This window comes from Sciurus carolinensis, chromosome 7 (assembly GCF_902686445.1).
Source record: "Sciurus carolinensis chromosome 7, mSciCar1.2, whole genome shotgun sequence".
Taxonomy (NCBI): domain Eukaryota; kingdom Metazoa; phylum Chordata; class Mammalia; order Rodentia; family Sciuridae; genus Sciurus; species Sciurus carolinensis.
This window is the reverse complement of record NC_062219.1, coordinates 7,891,542-7,906,297: the sequence shown is the minus strand read 5'-3', so window position 1 is coordinate 7,906,297 and position 14,756 is coordinate 7,891,542. Positions and strand designations below refer to the sequence as shown.

Below are 14,756 nucleotides of genomic sequence, written 5' to 3'. Positions count from 1 at the left end.
ACCTGGCAGATGATGTTAAAGTTGCTGTTCTAAGGGCTCACTCTTGAGAACCAGCAAGGTTGACGAGCTTTTTCAGCAGGGAGTATATATAATAAAACACAAAATACTTCACATCTTTTCAGGCCACAGTCTCTGTGGCAACTACTCAACTCTGCCATGGAAGGCAAAAGCAGTCAGACAATACCTAGGCAAAGTGGTGTGGATATGCTCCAATTAAACTTTATTTACAAAAACACCTGCCTGGCTTGGTTAGACCACTGGCTACAGCTGCCACCTTGACCTATGACAGTGCTCCCACTTTTTTGGGGAGGAACGGTGGTGTTTTTCAGAACACTAGCATTTTGGAATTGTCCATTTCAGTTTTCTTTTAGAATGTTTTCCCATACGAATTTATTGTTTTATTCCAACTAGATTTAAGTCAAACTTCTTGGCAAGAATACTACTTAAGTGATACTATTTCCCACATGGAAAACTTGTGAAAGACTTTGAAATGGAATAAAAGTATTACTGGTCTCAACTTCAGCGGAAAGCTAATTTTGTCTAGTAAACCCTTTTGACTTTCAATAGTCCCCCCTTATCTGCAGGGAATATGTTCCAAGACCCCAAGTGCATGTCTGAATCTGGATTTTATGTACTATGTACTATATTTTTTTTCTATAATACATATGAGAAAGTTGATAAAGTAGGCACACAGTAAAGGATTAACAAGTTAGAATAATTATAGCAAAATATTTTAAATAAAATTTATTTAAAGCTTATGAATGATTTGTTTCTGGAACTTTCCACTTAATATTTTCAGAGCAATGTGGACTGAAATACTGAAACTGTGGGAAAGGGGGATTACAGTATCTGATTCTATGGGGTCTTGTACTTTTTATTCTCTTTGTGGTATTTTACAACTATGTCAATTGTCGATACTGATGGCAATATATATGACTGATTGTTGTCAGAAATACAAGTTGTGTCCACTGGGTATGCTGTTGATTTGTGACCAATCTTCCATCTAGTGGGAAACTTCATTTCTGACTTCATTCCTGACTTTCCACATATGTGCTGGATTTTCTTTGTATTCTCCTTTGAACTAGATATAATATGTTACTGATTCTCACATTAATGAGTTAAAGAGTAGCTTTGACATGTTTACATGAGTCATGATTATACCTTCTTTTAAATATTATCCTTCAGAATTTTTCTTTGCATCACTTCAAAAAGTAGAAAATGCCAGTTTTTCTAAAAATTGGATACTAATTTTAATCATGTGATTAAGGTGGTTATGCCAGATCTTTTCATTCCCTTTACTAGGGAAATAGCCTTTGGGGTAATACTTGAAGACAAAGATAAAATTGTGGTTCACAATAATTCTTCACTTGGTGGTTATCAGTGATGACCCTTGACATATTATAACATTAGAGTTGCAAAACACTGTCTGGATGCCCACGGTTGACATTTGAGCTCTCCCTCGGGGCCCCTCTAGGCTATACAGCACAGCACATCAGCTAAGTCGCCCGCACTGTCTGGACTGGGCTCAAACCCTGGCTTTTTCATTCACGACCTACCCCATCACCTAGTTACTTAATTTCTCCAGGACTACGTTTTCTCATCTGTGAAATACAGGCATACTAGGCAAGCACTCTACAACTCGCTATACGCCCAACCCCTGCATCTTTATTTTTCCAAAAGAAAGCAAGCTTCTTTGGCTGAAGTGTTGAGATTTATCTTACTTTCACCGTGCCTAGCGCAGAGTCATTCGCGTGGTATGGGCTCGACATGACATCTGAACAGGAATTGATTAACCTTCGTCAAGTGGCACTTGCTTGGTAGCTACCCTTACGTCTACACAGTACTCTTGTGCTCTGCGTCGCCTTCCCTGCTGCAGGAAGCCCACGCTTGGGAAATAACAGCTCCACCAAAGGTGTGAGTCCCTCAAGGGCAAGGACACCCCCAGGCATGGCTCCGGGAAACCGTGCTCACTCCGCCTCCCTGATCCGCAGCTACACGGCTGTGCTAAGGTATTTCTGCCAGGACGCTCCGACTCCCGCCCCTCATTCTGCCCACGCAGCTGGTGGATGCTGGGACCGTCCGCCCTAAGTTGGGAAGCGGCCACGCCTGGACCCAGCGGGGCGCGCCAGAAGGGTAAACTGAGGCGGGGCTCGGCTCGCCTGACTGCAGCCAGGAGGCGCAGGCCTCCGCGGGCACCTGGCACGCCCCGCCCGCGCCGCGCTCACGTGACCCGGACCGGGGCGGAGCCCCGCGGGCCGATCACCTGAACAAGGGAGTCACGTGAGCGGGGGGCGGGGGCGGGGGCGGTGCCGCGCGGCGGTCACGTGACGCGGTTCCGGGCCGCCGCTGAGCCCAGCCGAGCCGCGCTCCCCCCGGCTGCCGCTCTCGCTCCGGCTCCTGCTCGTCCTCGGCTCCACCTCCGCCTTGGCGGCGCGACCCAGCCCCTGGCGCAGCCCCGAGCGGCCACCCGCCGCCAGCCCCGCGCCCGCCGCGCAGCCCCGGCCCGGCGCGATGGGGGCCGCCGCCGGCTGCAGCGCCCACCTGGGGCCGGCGCCCGCGGGCCGCCCGCCGCGCGCCCTGCTCCTGCTGCAGCTGCTGCTGCTCGTCGCGGCCCTTGGGACCGCGCAGGCCCAGACCGTGGAGTTCCCGGAGCTGTGCAGGTAGGTGGCCCGCCGGGGCGCAGGCTTCGCTGGCGGTGCGCGGGGCCGGGGCCGGGGTGGGGGGCAGGGAGCGCTCGGGGAGGGACTTGGTCTGAGTCGCTCGTAGTCCATGCTTGGATCTGCCCCGCCCCCGAGGGAAAGTTGCCTGCGTGGTGGCCCAGGAGAGACTGTAGGGTCCCGTGCGCGCGGGCGGGGGGCGCGGGAGGACGCGCAGTCCTGGCGCTGGCCCGCGAGCCCTGTGCCTGGCCACTTGTGGCTGTCACTAAGTCAGGGCTGCTTTGTGTGCAAGCGCCGGCTGCCCGACCCTTCTGGGTGTCACTCGGGCTAGTCTCGCCCTGTGCCTGCCCTCTCACACCCGTGCGTCTGCGAAGTTGGAGGAGGCAAGAGCTACGGCTTTGCTTTTGCCCCACTGCATGTTTCCATTAAAGTTCCACCAGCGGGGCTTTGGCTAGGCCCCCAACTGTGGAAGGACTCACCAGTGAGTCGGAACCCACGCATGTGGCCTTGGAGTTGGGTCTTGTTACTTTCGTTTGCTGATTGATTTTATACTTGTGGGTTTCCATTTTTTCTTTAAAGTAGGTTTTCCGCAGTATGTGACTTTGTTTTCGAATTCTTTTAATTGGGGGTCGGGATGGTCATCCTGTGTTGGCTTTCAAGACTTTACCCCTCACTTCTCCGAGCCAACTTCCTGTCTGGTTGCTCACATGATGTCATTGTCTCCGGGGTGGATTATTCTCGTGGAGTCTTCTGCTCTGGGAACCGCGATTGTGTAATCACTAGTCCTATCTGGGTTTGTTGGTGTTCAACTAGGACCAGGAGGTGGGCCTGGGGAACTGCCAATTCCTGGAGATTTCTGACCACCTCTGGACTGATTAGGATGATGGAAAAATCCAGCTTTTATTTCTTTTTTAGACTTGGATAAAAAGCAAGCAAGACTAAAATCCTGAACAGTCAACAGTTTCTCTTTTGGCAAATGACTTTTCAGAATAAAGTGGAGTGTACTATGAACTGAGGGTCGTTTGTGGTAGGGTCTTTGGGGTCCTTATTTTACCATTTATCAGGTGAAGTTTGATGAACTCAGAGTGGCACTTTGAGTTCATAACTTGTAGAATTATTCTTCTAGAGAGGGTGAGGCTGACCCGAATAGAAACCCTTTGGTAAGGCCCATGGTATTCTTTATTTCTTTACTTTTTTAGAGCCGGGAGAGTGTGTGAGGGAGTTTGCTATCTGTAGTTCCTAGGCTAGTGAGCTTTGGGAAGATACATTGTTGCTGCAGCAAGTTCATAATATAGAGGAAGGCAGGCAACTGAGGCAGGGTCAGGCGCCCTCTCGCTTATTTATAAAGCAGGAAATTTTGGAATAAAGGCCACTGGAACCAAGAACATCCATAAGAAGTTAGTGCAGCTGTGCTGGTGGTCAAGTTGAAGTCTTGGGTCTTGTTAGCTAATTACATATTCCTTTAACAGCTAAGGTTAAACTTGGCCTTGAGGGAGACTGAGGTTGCTGTTTCAGGGGCCTCACTAGTGCATTAGGTTAGTTATCACAATATCTTGAACCTGTGCTCATTTACCTCATCCCGGGAGGAATGGAGCCCCATGGTCCAGGAAGAATGGCCTTTGTACTGCAGCCACAGTCACTTGTGGCATAATGGCCAGTGCCGGGGAGGGTTCTTAGGTAGAAGGGCATTGTTAGTGTGGACCTGCCCTCTGGGGTCGTGGAATCTCTTAACCCTGCTGTGTTTAGTTAGAATTTCTGCCAGATTTCCTTGGGCAGCGGACCTGCCAGTGGCGTCAGGGCAGGATTTTCACCTGTCTTTCCCCTGTCACTGCCTAGTTGCACATGGAGACGGCATTGGCCCAAGCCTCACTCCTGGGATAGGGGTGCAGCTCCTGGTGCGGTTCTTTTTTGGGAGGGGTGAAGGAAGCTGGAGGAACCATTTTGGCAGTATTCAGGACCTCAGTGCACGTGGAGACCTGCTCTCTGCTCAGCGTGGGTTGGGTTCTAGCACAGCTCAGCAAAGCTCCCCAAGTGTAGCTGGCTCCAAGCAGCCCTTTCAATGAGTGTGTGTTTGTGAAGAGCCTCGCTAGTATGTTTTCCGAGTGCAGGAGGAGTGCTGTGCCAGCCGAGCCCTGTGATGTGGAAAAGTGAGCGATTCTTACTTGGCTGCTTCCTGGGAGCCAGTAGGAAGGACTTGTTTCTTGAGGCCAGTGTGACTTGTGGTGCAACTGGCCTGGGTAGAGCTCCTGGGGTGGGAAGGAATGTCCAAAGGTCAGTGGGGCAGGAGCAGTGAGAACAAGGAGAGGGGCCCCCTGGGAGAGAGGGCAGAGGCCAGGCCATGCAGAACCACCAAAAGGAACCAGAATGCTCTCTGCTACTCAGTGCCTTTACTTACTATCGCATGCTTTAAACTTTGTAAAATGCTGTCATATATATAAATGCAAGTTTTCACCCTTTACCTAGGTGTTAACAATGTCTTTAATGGATGAAATCTTAATTGTGCTGGTAAGAAAAATGTACTGGTGTGACTTAAGTAGGTAAATACTTTAAAATTTATACAGAACAGGTTTTCCCCAAATCTTTTGGGTGTTGGGTAGAAATGCTGGAAAGTTGAGGACAACTTTTATTGAGGACAAGAGGCTAATGAAGCCAGCTGGGAGCCGAGGTTGGTTTAGTTGCTATCTCTGAGGATTTTTTTTCCTGCAATTTTTCTAAAGAAACAGTGCTTATATGCCTAATCTGGGCCACACGTTAGCATATATCCATTTGTGTATATGCATTTCTTTTAACCATATATGTGTGTAGAAGTCTACGATTGTTAATTATGGTTACATTAGGCCTTGTGTATTAATTCTTAGAACAGGATCGCAACAGATTCCTAGGAAATGAGTGTCTAATTGGGCTTCACATTTTTTCAGTGTTTCATAGAAAAGGAAGAATTTTTAGAAGGTGGGTCTGAGAAACACAGATTAGGTGTTATCCTCTCTGTTTTGACCTTGACATATAAACTGTATTGTCCTGGGCAGAAAGAATTCAGCACAGCACAGTTTCAGTCTGGGTCTGGTGGCATGCTGTTGTTTGTCACCTTCTTTTTCTTTGGATTGTCCCAGCCATGAAGATGTCTTGGTAATATCCTAGCTGGTCGTGGATGGTGCACCGGGAGGTGGAAATAGCTGCTTCAGTTTATGGCAACTGCCAAGCGGTGATTCAAAACATTGTCCATTTGGCTTTCCCACCAGCAGTGAATGAGATTCCAGTTGTTCCACATCCTTGTCAACACTTGGTCTTGCCCATCTTTTTTTCCCTCCCCCGGCGCAGGGCCTTGCGTGTGCTAGGCAAGCACTCTATCACCGAGCTCCATTCCCATTGCTTTTTAAATTTTGAGTCATTCTTGACGTGTTTCCCAGTCTGGCCTCCATCCTTCTGCCTGAGCCTTCCCAGGGACTGGGGTTACAGGTGTGTGCCACCATGCTGGTTTGCCAGTCTTAATTTTAGCCATTCTGGTGTGTCTGTAAGGTATCTCAGTGTTTTACTTTTCATGTTCCTGCTGGCTCATGGTGTTGAACAAGAAAAAGATGTTTCTTGTATTTACTGGGCTACCTAATGATCGTGAACACCTTCGTATATTAATGCACCATAACTCACCCGGAATGTGTTTTAGAAGTGATGTCCTGTCTCCCCCACCCCGCGGTGGTTTGTTTGGGTCCCCTTAGTGGGCTTTCAGGGTTTCTTAGGGACTCTGGGCACAGGCCCTTTCTTAGATGTTACGTGTGTCATGCTTTCCTCCAGTCTTAAGTGATGTCTTTGAAGAACAGGTATTTTTTAAATTTGATGACTCCAATTTAACATTTTTTTAATGGCTTGTACTTTTTGTAGCCTCAGAAATCTTCATCTACTGCAGAATTTCACCCCGTCAGCACTGTTGTCATTGGTACTGGATGATTCTTTGCTGGAGGGGCTTTCCTTTGCATTTTGAGGGGTTAAGTAGCATCCCTGGCCTCTACGCACTAGATGGCAAGATCACCTTCCACCATGCACTCCTCCCCCAATGTAGGCAAAGAGAAACATCTCCATACATTTCTTTCTTTTTTCTTTTTTCTGGTACTGGGGAATGAACCCTGAGGGTACTTTAGCACTGAGCTCCATTCTCAGCCCTTTTATTTTTTATATTGAGATGGAGTCTTACTCAGTAGCTTAGGACTGCGCCAAGTTGCCGAGGCTGGCCTCCAACTTGTGATCCTCCTGCCTCAGTCTCCTGAGTACAGGCATTGTCACTGGCTCCACATGTTTCAAATGACACTTGGGGTGCAAAATCACCCCCCACTGAGAAACACTGGTCTACCCGTGGTCACAAAAAAGCCTCTCCTGTGTTTGTTTCTGCACGTTTTAAAGTTTTGACTGTAATGTTTATCCCTGTGACTGATTTTTTGGTTTGATTTTTATGTATGATGTGAGGAAAGGGTGAAAGTTTATTGTTTTCCATAGTTTATACAGTTTTATTTACTAATGTTGTATATGGGATGCCTACAGCTAAGCTTCTAAGTGAGACTGGCTTATCTTTTGTGGTGATTTACGTGACTCTGTTATCAGGAATGTTTACCTCGTGGACAGAACTGGTTAACTTTTAGTATTTTTGCATGTGTGGCACTGCTTTTATACAAGCTGGACATTTTCTGTTCCATAAATTTTGGTAGAACTTAATAGCAACACACTCCTGAGACCCGGACCCTGGAGAAAGTGGAGTGGAGGTGGGGACCAGTCTTGATTGTGATCTCAGGCCCCTCCCCCTCCCCTTGTTTCTTTTATCCTTCTTTTGGTGCTGGGGATTGAACCCAGGGCTGCCATATGTCCAGCTCTTTTTAGAAAAATGTTTTAGGACAGGATCTCAGTAAGTTGCTGAGACTGGCCTTGAACTTGGGGTCCTCCTGCCTCAGCCTCCAGAATCGTTGGGATTACAGGTGTGTGCCACTATGCCTGGCTATGGGTTCAGTTTTATCTGCTTTCATTTGTCTATTCAGATTTTCTACATTTTCTCGAACCAATTTTGATAATCTCTCTTTTTCTAGAAGATTGTCATTTTATTTTATTTATTTAAAAAAATATGTTTAGGGGCTGGGATTGTGGCTCAGTAGCATCCTTGCCTGGCATGCATGAGGCACTGAGTTGGATCCTCAGCACCACATTAAAACAAATAAATATAAAGTAAAACAAATAAATATAAAATAAATATAAAGTAATATAGATGGATTGCGTCCATCTATGACTGAAAGAAAAAATATATAAAAAATGTTTTTAGTTGTAGATGGACGCAGTACCTTTATTTACTTTAATGTGGTGCTGAGGATCGAACCCAGTGCCTTACACGGGCCAGGCATGTGCTCTTCCGCTGAGCCCCAGCCCCAGCACAAGATTGTCATTTTAATTATACATTTATATGTAAATATATACATAATGCTACTCTTTCATATTTTCAAAAACCTCTGTATATGTGGGTAAATTAAAAAATTCCTGATGCTCGTTCATACGCTTCTTTTCTGAATTGTGTTTACCAAAAATATGTTTACCATCTTTTAGTCTTTTCAAATGAACTAGCATTTTCTTTTGTATACCATCTCTCACCATTTTTTATTCATTTATATCTTCCCTTTCAACTAATTTTTCTGTTTCTAGTTTGAATTGAAAGCTAAGATCTTTTATCTTAAATCCTTTTATGTAATTAAGAAATGTATTTAAAGCAATGTTTATTTCTGAGTCCCATAGAACTTTTACAGATTTGGACTCCCCCGCCCCAACCCCAGTCCGTTAATTCTGTGTAATTCCTTCTAGGACCCCAACTTCTATTTGGGCTGGGGATGCAGTTTAGTGGTGATGAGCGGGAAGAGTGCCTGCTTAGCTCTGGATTTGATCCCCAGGACTCCCCCATCCCCCATACACAGTTCTAGTAGCTAGTTGAACTTTGAACTTCCTGGACCCAGTAAATTTTTAAAGTCTTTTTTTCCAGGTGCTGTAGTCTGGATATGGTTTGAGTAGTTCCCCAGAGCTTTATGTGCTGAAGTTGAAGCCCCACTGTGAGGTATTAAGAGGGTGGAAACTTAATCCAGCTCTGGTGATTAGGATTAGATAAAGCCATCAGGGCGGAGCCCCCATGATTGAATACTGGTGGCTGTGTAGGAAGGAGGGAGAGCGTGTGCGTGCACACGCATGCACGCCTCGGCGCACTCTGTCACCACCAGGGTCCCCTTGGGCTTGCACCTCTAGAACCATGAGCAGAATAAATCTCTTTATAAAGTTAGTCTGCCTCAGATATTGAATTATAGTAATATAACCGTGGTCACATTGTGCTTTGAGTGGAACCCTTGCTGCTCCGCCACTGCACCTTAGTTTTAGAATGGACTTGTTTCTTTCTCCTCCCTAATCTCTCCTCGCCACTCATCTCGGGGGGGAAACAGGATGGCCTTTCATCCCCATTTTAGGCAGATTTATCTGTCCTTGAGCACACACCCACTACGGGAGCAAGTAATCCAGACCTTGGGGATGGCACCAGAGGGTCTCAGAAATGGCTGTCTCCCCAGTTAACAAGTGAATTACCACTCCAGCAGAGACCATGTGAGATGTAGCCTCTGAATCCCTCTTTAAAAGCCCCCGTTCCTGCTGATGGGCAGAACCGCAGCCTCCGGGACAGGAGTCCTGTTTCTCCTTTGCTAGCAAAGCAATACACCTTCTTTTCCTTTTTCTCAAAACGTGTCCTCATTATTGGATGGGCATCAGGGACAAGGAGCCTTTGGTAACAGTAATGCAGAGTGGACTCCTACACCAGGCACACAGGTTGTGGCAGTGAGTGTGGTGGAGTTTCCCTTGTGGTCTTGCCTGGCCGAGTTGGGGGTGTTGTATGTGTTTGGATAAAACGCTGGGTGTTTGGCTCAGAGTTCCTAGCCGTGCTGGTCAGCTTCTCCTCGCGCTGACTTTGCTCCTGCCTGATGTCTGTGCTGCTTTGGCACTGCCGCCTGGCCACCACTCGGGACGGGTGGGTGATGGAGTCATTGCTGCGCTCCTAGGTGTGTGCCTCCGGTTGACTCGGGGTCTGGGTGATGTGTGCTCACCGCTGCCTCTGCTGTTTGTGGCCTCCGGCATCCCTCCGAGTACACGTTTCCAGGTTTGGCCCTGATGGCTGTTTTCATCCTCTTTCCTGGGAGTTTGTCCCCTGGTGGTGGTGGTGCCCTCCCAGCCAGGTGATGTGTGGTTGTGCCTGCTCTGTGCAGTGTCTCCTCGTGGACTCTTGTTGCCTCCTTGTACAGCTGCTCAGGGCTGGGAGCAGTTGTTGGACTGTGGCTATAAATTGAGTTGGAGGGACGGCAGCTGGGGCATGCCCGGGACTGGCATGAGTCCTAGGCTCTCTTTCATCTTCCTGCTCATCACCCCAGTGCCGGTCCTGCTGGGGGCAGCTGCTGACCCTGCGCATGGCTGTTGGCAGCGTGCAGCGTCCTGCCTCTACCTGAGACTGAGGGTTGAGCTGGCTTTGTCAGATCATTCCTCTCTGGTCTGGTCTTCCTCCTCGGGACCAGGGAAGCCACTTTTCTGATTTTGGATCCAGACGCGTCCTCTCACAGGCCCTGGGCAAGTTGCAGGACCCTGAGGTCTTGGTTTCCTCCTGTGTCAGATGGGCTACTGCTGTTTTCTGGCTTGGTTGGGAGCTAGGGTGTTCCAGATGGGTTAAGTGGGCTGGGGGCTCTACCTGTTGGGGCCACTGCCCGGTGATTCTCTGTGCCAGCTGCCACTCGGCACCCTGGAGCTCTCTGTCAGTGGCTTGGAGTTTGAGCCTCAACTGGCGAGCGCCACTCCTTCATCTGTTGGCACTCTACATGAGCTTTTTGTTGAGGAAGAAAGGTTTCTACTGTCTGAAAAAGTTTTAAAGCCACTAGACTGTGGTTCTCCAGGTCCATTTTTCATCCAGAGTTCTGAGATGCTGAGCTCTGCGGTCACCAGGGCTCCCTCCTAACTCAGACTCCCTGGAACAGTGAGGAGCTTGATAAGAGGTGTGGGGCTTGGGTGGGTGCCAGGTGCCATGTGTCAGGGAGGGCCCTGCGTCCCTTCCGGCTCCACCCAGCTCCTGCAGCCGCTGGGCCAGAAGCAGGAGGGGGCTGCGGTCGCACTGCCCGGGGGAAGAAGAGCAGACCTTCTTGTCTGTCTGTGGCAGGAGTCAGGAAGTCCCAGTGGCTTCTGCAGCGGGTCAGCAGTCAGGGACGCTTGTCCTACCTGGACATTACCAGGCTTCCCTAGGGTGGGGTGAGTGTGCTCCCAGCATGTGTGCTGTGGGTGGCAGCAAGAGCTCGCAGGCCAGGAGGTGGATGTGGGAGCGCTTCCCGAACCCCACCTTGCTGTGCAGCTGAACGCCAGCTGCTGCTGGCCAGGTTTCTGAGGCGCCCGCACACCACATCATGTGCTATTTTCGTCTCCATGTTGGCCAGTGCAGGGGGCAGGATTCCAGGCCCTCCAGTTCCTGTGAGCATGAGGCTTGCTGGTCAGGTCAGCTAGAGTCCTTCAGTGGGATTTTTCTTTTTCCTTCGGTGTGCTTCTAGATTCCCCGAGACAGCCATTGTTCAGCAAAGGTGCTGGGCAGGGCAGTTCCTCCAGACGGGGTCAGATTTCTGGCTCACACAGAGGAGCAGAGCTGTAGAGCAGAGGGTCTAGGAGATGAGAGAAGGAACATGCTGATTTAAGGTGGATTTTAGGACCCAGAGGGACCAAGGAAAGGTGAGGGAAGGTGTCAGTAGTGAAGAGTAGCCTTTGCCACTGGGCTTGCCTGGGGGTGCTAGGAGGAAAGTGGAGGCTGTTCTTGCTCTGTGGCCTCATCCACACCCACTGTGCTGTCACGGAGCAGAGCCTCTCGCAGAGGCTTGACCACAGGGTTTCGATTGTGTGTAAAAATTAATTCGGTGCCATCTGGGTAGTTCATCTTTCCTCCAAAGTCAATTATAAATTTTGAAACAACTGTTTTGTGCTTCAAGTGAAAAAGTCCCACAACACACCCTGAACTGCAAATAGAACACCAAGCCACCAGAACAGCAGTGCTAGGGAAGTAAGTGGGTTTCCTAGAAGTGCGCCTGAGTGTCCCACGGCCCCTCCGGGCCCTCCCTCCCGTCTTGGTGGAAGTGGTACTTTGCACTTGCAAAGTGAAAGCCACAGCTTCTGTCTTTCCCGCCATCGTCATCTTCGTCATGGAGCCAATGTGCTCCTGGGGCAGGGCCACGGGGGCCTGTGGGGCTCTCTACGTGGGGTCCACCATCCCCAGCCCTTTCCAGGAGGGGACACTTGAGCCTCAAGGAGTGAAGGAGTGTCTTGCAGGGATGGGCCTTCTAGGACCTGGGTTGAGGCCAGACCTGCGGCTGGGGCAGCAGGGGCGGGGGGTGGGGGCAGGAGACAAGGATTAGCTGGGCCAGAGGCCACTGATGACTTTGAAGCCTTCGGAGGTTCTGGTAGGATGGAAATGTGGAAGTTCTAATTGCTTCGATTTGGTGCTCAGCTGCCTTTTATCTCAAATTCCCTTGAAGTTGGCGGTGTTTTCCCCGCCGTGATGTGGAGATAGTGCTTCCCCTGGGGCCCGCAGGCCTCTTCACTGGCTTGGCCACTTTCTGAATTTGTGACCGGAGGCCCTGACCTCAGCTGGCTGTGGTCTGAGAAGCAGGGGAGTGGAGGGAGAGTGTCCAGAAGCCGCCCAAGACTGCTCCCTGATCCTTGGTTAGGTGACACACAGGCAGCCCTACTTTCTGTGAGCACGGCTGAGAACTGCTTGTTGGGAACAGTTTCCCTTCCCACAGCTGGTGTGTGTTTCTGCCAGCTCATGAGCCTGTCCAGGGTTTGACCCCTGTGTCTTCAGGGACTTTTGTCCTGTGTCCAGTAGCTGGGCTTTGTGAAGGCGCAGCACCTGGTGGCCTCATTAGCATTGTGTATCTAGAGGGCCGACCTTCCTTCCTGTGCTTGGGCCCTACAGGAAGGGTGCTGGTCCAGGAGGGCTTCTGGTTCTGGTGGTAGGACAGAGTAGGGGATGGTGCAGTGAGTTTTGAATGCGGGGCACGGCTGGCTGCCTTCAGTCTTGCCCACTGGAGAGCAGTGAGCGGCAGAGCAGCCGAACCCAGGCGGTGACTCTCATCTGGGGAGGTCTCACAGGGCAGGTTGGGGTGGAGCACTGGCCTGTCTGCTGCTTGGCAGAGTGGATGGAGCAGCTGCCGCAGAGGGAGGGGGCTGTGCCTTTGTGTCTCAGGGCCCTTGGCAGCTCAGTGCCATGAAGCCTCTAGAGGAAGTGAGTCCAGTGTCCCCTGTTCCTCTGCCAGGAGTTTCAGGTTCATCTGGGCTCTCTTCTGGTGACAGCAGCTGGTGGCAAGGTGGCATGGTTTTTGGGAGGCCCAGTTGCTGGCCTTCCCTGAGCAAAAATCCCAGGAGGTACCTGTGTGTGTGCGTGCATGCATGCGTGTGTTTGTCCTTGTCCCTGTCCCTGTCTATGGCACCTCTGTGCCCCTGGACTTGAGGCCCAGCTCTATCAGCTCCATGGACATGACCCAGGACAAGTGCCTGTGCACCTCCAATCCCTTCCCAGTGTCATGTGACATCTTTGGGGAGGCCTAAGCCAACTTACCTCTTGTAAACTCAAATTTTAAGCAGTCCGAATCCTCCTGTTGATCCAGAGGGAAGCCTGGATCACAGTTCTCTCAGAAGCACCATGTTCCTGGCCTGGGTTCATCCCTCACAGTGACCTTGCCGGTTAACTGGGTTTATAGACAAGGACTTTAGGGCTCAGAGACTCAGTGGGTCTCACCCAACCTGTTGGTCAGTGGAGGGGCAGGGTTCAGGTCTGGGCCCTGGGCTCGTTCTCTGTCCCACGCTGTCCCAGTAACGCTCACCGTGATGCTGGCTCGAGAACCTTGCTGGGACCTTGCTGGCCGCCTGCTCCCTTAGGCGTTGTTGCTGACTTAGGTGCCATGGTCGATTTAGAGCTTCCAGCCAGATCCCTCCCTGTCCAGCCAGCTTCCTGCTTCCAGAGCCTGCGTACTATCTGGAAAACCAAAGCTGATGCCTGGCACTTGTGTGCCTTTTAATTTTTCCTATTTAAACAGGCCTCCTATCTTTATCCACAAGTTTGTGGGTTTGTTAGAATAGGAAGTGAAGTACTTCCTATATAAGTCTGAGGCCTGCTGTGTCAGTCTCATGTGTTCCCCAGCTTCACGCCAGGGGATGGTCATCCTGCCAGATCAGATGTTTTTTCTCACTCGTGTCTGCAGCAGAAGGTTGTGCACAGCAGGGACCAGGCCCTGCTGCAGGTCGGGGCCTCCCTCCTCACGTGCCTCCCCTTTCCAGCTCTTTTCCTTCTTTCGTAGTTTAGGAGACTGGTTCAGATTTGGGGGTTTGTGGGCTGGCTGTGTGAGCTGAGACACTGAGGGTAACAGGGTCAGGGACAAGCACATGACTTCTTAAGTGTCTGTTAGGAGACCTGGGTGCATGCCCAAAGTGGGCACGGCTCTTGGATGTGCAGGTTGGAAAGACCCCACTCCCTTTGTCTCCAGCGTGAGATTCGTTGCCCACTCAGAACATTCCTTTTGCTGGTGACTGTGTGCAGTATCTTGCTGGGTGGATTTCACTTGCATATCGCCAACTGTTCTTTTTTATTTTTTAAAGGAAATCAAATTACAGATTCACACAGCCTCACTAATTTTATGACTGATTCTGTCGTCCCTGCCCTGTATGCCAGTTAGTCAAGGCCACTGACAGAGTGTTGGAGAGCTACACACCCATCACCAAAACCCCGAGGCTCACAGGGAACGAGGAGCTTGGAGATGTTCCAAGGGTGTGTGTTTGTGACAGTAAATGAGGAGGGGACGGAAAGACAATAGTTCATGCAGTGTTTTTCATCAGCAGGGAGGAACCCAGTTTTCTAAGGGTTTTTTCTTTAAGGATCAGGCACGTCATACATTTTGGCCTTAGAATTCTACTCGCTTTTGGTGTTAGCTGCTTTAAAAATGGAAGAACTCAACATTATGTCTTGCAGGGTGTTGCGGTTGACAGGCAGAGGCGACACGAGTGAGAACCTCGCTGTCAGTGTCACACAGT

General features: G+C 50.0%; 1 protein-coding gene across 1 annotated transcript in view; it reads left to right on the top strand.

Moving 5' to 3' along the window:
• Positions 1-2,334: 2,334 nt before the first annotated feature.
• Positions 2,335-14,756, top strand: part of Igf2r (insulin like growth factor 2 receptor) — a 99,817-nt gene continuing 87,395 nt past the window's right edge. The window contains 1 exon segment of the mRNA XM_047557338.1: positions 2,335-2,660. Coding sequence (XP_047413294.1) covers positions 2,512-2,660 — 149 coding nt within the window. The 5' untranslated portion in view covers positions 2,335-2,511.